This window comes from Lactuca saligna, chromosome 4 (genome assembly GCF_052625555.1).
Source record: "Lactuca saligna cultivar CGN05327 chromosome 4, ASM5262555v1, whole genome shotgun sequence".
NCBI lineage: Eukaryota > Viridiplantae > Streptophyta > Magnoliopsida > Asterales > Asteraceae > Lactuca > Lactuca saligna.
Genome location: NC_136420.1, coordinates 112,670,048 through 112,675,828, shown reverse-complemented (window position 1 = coordinate 112,675,828; position 5,781 = coordinate 112,670,048). Strand labels below are relative to the sequence as shown.

The following is a 5,781-nucleotide window of genomic DNA, read 5'->3' as shown; positions in this document are numbered from 1 at the left end:
GTAGAGGGTGAACCGAGGGGCCTAAGCACCATCCGAAGTGCGGGCTTTTGAAACCACATAGACCAAAACTTGTCTTTTATGAATGACTTAGGGTCGCAACATTTGAGCTATGACAATAGTTGAGTTAGCTTTAGACTTTATAATAATATGCAATGCAATGTTAGTAAATGACCACAAACTTTAATCCTTAGTGGTGAATTGTAAAATCATATTGCTACAACAATGTCTAATTGTGATTTTAGAAATCCGGCATTTTGGCTTGATGGAAAGAAAAAAAAAACCACTACTTTTGATTTCTACTATAGTTGTCATGTCCTATGATTTACTAACCATCTAAATTTAGGTACCATTGGCGCAAAGAATTCTATATTAGCCTAGCAAAACAAATAAGACGATAAAAATGAATGAAAAGTTGTATTTGGTTTCATATATTTTCGTTTTTGTATCAACAATCATATATAATACAAAAACCCATATTTGATTAGAGCTAAATAATTATGGCAAATTAATTTTTTATATCAAGATAAACAAACAAATATTTATAAACTAACATTTACAAACAAAAATACCCCACACCCAAAAGCAAGAATCACTCGTGTTTAAAGAAATTTGAATTATTTGTTGAAGGAATGTACATATTTACACGTGGGGACAAGGCTTCAATGAGAAATTCTAACTTCTAAATGAAAATCTATACAACAAATGATGTGTGGAGTTTCCATCATCATAAAAGAAACTAGATATTGTACTTTTATTTTTTTTTTTAAAAAGAAAAATATTCACAGATTTGTAATCTAAAAACATGAAACGAAACCGGACCTTTTAGTCACTGATGTCAAAGTACTTAGGATCTGATGGATAATGACACTCCGCATGTAACTGCAGTTTCAAACCAAAATCAGAAGGGCATTCACGTCTTTTTACACAAAACATAACAAAAGATGTTGTATAGGTAAAGTACTCAATGTATATAAAAAACTGTTGTTTTTCGGATTGTCTGAATCAGACTAAATGACCATTTTACCCTTCTACTATCCGTCAAGTTAACAAAAACAGAACCTAAATTTCATAAGGCTATATATAGGTGTTTCTTTTTTAAAGTACCATTTGACAAATTTGCCCTTTAAACATGAGTTTATGGGAAAATAGTCAAAAACTGATGAAAAGAATACACGTTAAGACATACCTTGCCTTCATCGGAATCGGAATGGCGTTGAGGAAACACAACCCTCATGTCATTATACAAATAGAATCGTCTTTCCATTCCAAGGTTTTGATTCTTTTCCGGAGTAGACAAAGGATCTGATTTGCACCTTTGAACACTTTTCGAATTCTTTTTAGAAAATGGACACAGGAATCGAAGATGAAGAGCATAACGCAAGACACCGGAATTAGGGTTTTCATTCACTTTTGGTGAACCAAGATTATTATTACTATTATTATTATTATTATTATTATAATTATTATTATTATTAACACGTGCCCCTGTTTTAGAATCTAGAGTGACCTTTTGGCGCATAAATGTCTGTATAAATAATGAACAAAAAAAATTATTTAGAGATATAATGATAACATGATATAATAGCTTAGTAGATGAAGAAGAAGAAGAAGAGCAGATGGAATTTACTATAGTTAATACCTTGGTGCCAGCTGGCATGTCAGTCAAGTCATAGTTACAGAAGAAAGTATGAATTGGAGTCTTTTCAGGGTTACTGAGGACCTACAGAAAGCATGATTGAGAAAATTATCAACATCATAAGATGATCAAAACGAGGGGTAAAAAGGTAAATTTGTAGTGCACATTGCACAACATACCAACTGTATGCGACCTTTCATAGGTATCCTCAATCGACTTTTTTCCATATGAGAATCATCAATGCTAAGGCTCTTCTTCATTTTCTGACCTTTTTGCTTACTTGATGCCACGTCAGCAGCAAGGTCAATGGAGGAATAGTATAACAAAAAGTTATCCCCATCGACACTTGTCACAGCAAACGGAAGTTTCTGAGGACGTGGTGAAAAACTTCCTCCAGTAATATTCAAAACAGCAAGAAACCCATCAATTTTCTGCATAATTTTGTTTCAAAATCACATTTTTGTAAAAACCCATCAAGTAATTAACCAAAAAAAAAAAAAAAAAAAAAAAGCTGACCTGGCTGATTGTTCCAGAAGCTAAACGACCTGATAACAAAGACTCCTCAAAAGAACCAATCCATGATCTTCTCACTTGTAAACCACTTGGAGTCCTACATAACTTAGAACATTGTGTAGAAAAGGTTGAATCTTGACTTTCTTGACCCCAATCCCCAACCATTTCAATCATGCTTTGGTTGACTTCTAAAGTTGACTTTTTAACCATTCTAGAATCTTCATCTAGAATATCAGAGATTGTGCCATTAAGAGACGCTTCAATATCCTTCAAAGTTGGATGGTTATCATCTATGTCATTATTCATAGAAAGTTTTGGTGTTCTAGAGAATTTAGGGCCAAGTGGGGATAAAGATAGAGGAGATGACACCACTTTTCTTGAAGGTATAGCAATGGGTGAATTCAAAGACCTTATTGTAGTAGATTCTATGCTGTGATTGGTATCTAATCCTGGTGAAGATGATAAAGAACCAAAAGATTGAGCATCTGTGTTCTCAAGCAATGGGCCATCAGTGAAAAAACCACAACTTCTCCCAAAACTTACACTTCCTGGATTCCTACATTGTTGAAAGTTTCTATCGAATTGACTTGTTGACAGAATAAAAGGAGGAGTCACACACTTAGTGTCATTGGTTTCTTGAAAGTTTCTATCGAATTGACTTGGTATAATCAAGCTATTCAATGGTGACATGAGCTTTCTCCTCACTATTGCTCCACTGTTTTCTGTTGCATTATCCTTGCTATTAGAGGGGGGATTATCAGTTTGTACTACATTGAATGCAAAAGAAGGAGAATTTGATGATTTTGATTCAAAGCCCACGATTCTGGACACAGCTGTTTGGACATTTCTTCCAGTTTTACGTGTGAAAGTTGAAATATTATCTCCAGAGCTTAATCTCTGCCAATTTACATGTCTATCTCTGTTTTCTTCTCTTGAAAGCTCTCCTTGGACACGATTGACATGAATTCCACTCATGTCACAGCTGCCTAATCCATGGAAATGAGGCATAGATTGGACTGATGTGCTAAATGATGCTGTTGCTTCCTCTGAAATGTTGCTATTGGAGACCTGAGGTAAACCCATATTCAAGATTCTTTTTCCTTCTTAAACTTGTGAAAAACCTTTAATCTATTGATCTATTACTACCTTATGCACTACACCACACTTCTATCAACTACACAATCCAAATAATCTAGTTGAACTAAAAAGACAAAAGAAGATGAAAGATTCGCATATCCTTTACTTTCCACTATGTATCCGTTCTAAGTATTCCAGTCTTTGATATACCCCCTTCAGACCAAAGAGCAGGTATTTCCAATCCAAAGCCAAAACTCCAGACACCACCAATTAACACAATCATGATTCCTTGAAATTGATATGTGGAATGAGATCCAAAGTCCATTGTTTATTCCACAAGATAGAGCCCAGAATCTGGAGTCATAATCAATGAAAAGTCAGCTAACTTTACTATCAACTACCATACAGCATATGAGAATAGCACAAGATACACACCACATACTACAATTGAACACTAAGCATGACATTTATCCCCTTGATTTGGATAAAATGCATAAACTTTTGAGAGATAAGTACCAAATAATGTAGTAGCATTGCGACAAAAAGAAATTCCACATTTATTTATTGTGATTCTACAATCATGCACTTCCAAACATGAAAAACAATCTCTCAGACGCAGAGTTTTCTGAATCCATGTATTACATAGTTCCGTTCAAGTAAACAAACCAATGGACATAAAGCAAACAATTAAAAATCTGAGTAAACCGAGTGGATAACATGCGTATGAAACTTGTCACTAGAATAGAGAAACAGATTCGAAATTGGATGTTGAAGAGTACAAATTTGTTAAAAAGCAACAAAGAAGCACTTCAATCAGAGTGATCAAAATAACTTTCCATAAAGGAACTCCAAGTATACGCATTAAAAACCTAACATCTTTAAATTAAATCATCCGAGAATAGAATTAAGCTCAAACTTCACTAGACTACCCCCAGAATTGCAATCTCCGGGAGCGAAAAGTAACAAGACATCAAAATCGTCAATAAACCATAAAACTTTCAATTCGTCACTTCTTTGTACAGCGGAAAATATGTTTACTAGCGGATTGAGAATGATCAAAAGCAAATAGGACATGAAATTAAAGAAGGCAACACAATCAACGCTTCAATCAAACAAAAAAGGGTAAAAATATCAGAAACGCAACGAACCAGTGCGGATAACGATCATGTATTGAGAAATTGGTGTTAAACTGTGTATGAGATTTTACTTTTAAGAATCTGAGGGAAGGATCAAAAGTATCGGATGAGGGTTTTGATGGATTATTGAGGAATTGCAGTGGAAGTTGTGAATGAAGATGGAAAATGGGAAATGGGGATGGGAATGAATCATGTATGTAGGGATTGGGAACCGTAAGGCCATGGGCAACCCTTCAATCCCATGTGCATCAACTTGCGGCTTTTTTTTTGTCTGACATTTTGGCCAACTTTACCGTATAAAGAGAGAACGGGTCAAAATATTTTCATGTGAAAATAAATGGATTTCTTACAAGTAAATTACACCAATGACTACACGCTATCGGAATGGTTGGTGTTTAGTTTTAACAAGGTCGGTTAAAAAAACATGGGAAAATGATTTAAGGGTAATTAATTGTGATCATTGTATATATTTGGTCACTTTCTTTTTTTTTTTTTTTTTTCATTTACCATTGAATTTGTTCTAGATGTTCACAGAAACCATTGAAATCGGCTATTGAAGGTTCTCGACAATTTCTTATCTCCGACGACTCTCCGGCGAGCCTCCGGCAAAAATGAGTTTTTCCTGTGGACTTTTCTCAACTGTCAACAAAGCAGCACCCACCGCCAGTGCTGCTGCTTAGCTTTCTCCACCCTCCCCTCTCTCACTCATGTCGATTTGTTGCTAGAAAAACGAAGAAGGGACGAGGCAGCAAGCCACCTGCCATCACCAGAACCCACCTGCCACCTCCTTTTTGCCACCAGTAAACCACCATCACCATCTCCTACTGTTGTAAGGTGTTTTTTGTTTTTCTTAAAAAACCACTTCTGACCACTTATTATTTCGCCGCGCATCACTTGTCCCTTCGCAACTATTTGTTTTTCAGAAGACTTCTGACTTAAAAATTGTTGTGTGTGTGTTGCGTGGCGCAGCACTTGACCCTCTAATTCAAACATTTTTACACATTACTTTAACTTATTGCACCAGTCTGCAGATGTTAAAAGATGTTAAGGAATGCTTGGAATATGTTTTGGTCATGAAACATTTGATAGAATTGATCACACGAAGATAAAATATGCAATCTGAAGCTAAAAGATGTTGCTGGCAGCTTTGACCCCCTATTAGTATTTTGATCATATCTCATGATTGTAGCTCCGATTGACGAGATTCAAAATGCTTTGAAAACTAGACACAATTTGGGACGATTTCCATATTTGTGAAAAAAGGAAATTTGGTGATTACATGGCCTGAAATGCGATCGCATGTTTGCCACGTCTGGAAGTCATCTGAAATGAAAAGTCCAAACCTACAATCTCATATAAGCTACCTGCGATCGCATGTTGTCCAAAAAAAGCCCATAACAGCAATGTACCTTCATTAAA

At 35.4% G+C, this 5,781-nt stretch overlaps 1 protein-coding gene across 2 annotated transcripts; it reads right to left on the bottom strand.

Annotated features, from left to right (window-relative positions):
• Positions 1-596: 596 nt before the first annotated feature.
• LOC145042614 (uncharacterized) lies at positions 597-4,638 on the bottom strand. Of its 2 annotated transcripts, none has more exons than XM_078991066.1 (6): positions 4,375-4,638; positions 2,153-3,580; positions 1,816-2,067; positions 1,640-1,720; positions 1,187-1,525; positions 597-879 (listed from the first exon to the last, which is right to left on the bottom strand). In XM_078991066.1, exons 2-6 carry the CDS (start codon positions 3,230-3,232, stop codon positions 823-825), a joined length of 1,809 nt encoding a protein of 602 aa, XP_078847192.1. In that variant the 5' UTR covers positions 3,233-3,580; positions 4,375-4,638; the 3' UTR covers positions 597-822. The 2 variants fall into 2 exon arrangements, with proteins under 2 accessions (XP_078847192.1, XP_078847193.1); XM_078991067.1 differs by having other exon boundaries at positions 4,434-4,638.
• Positions 4,639-5,781: the final 1,143 nt, after the last annotated feature.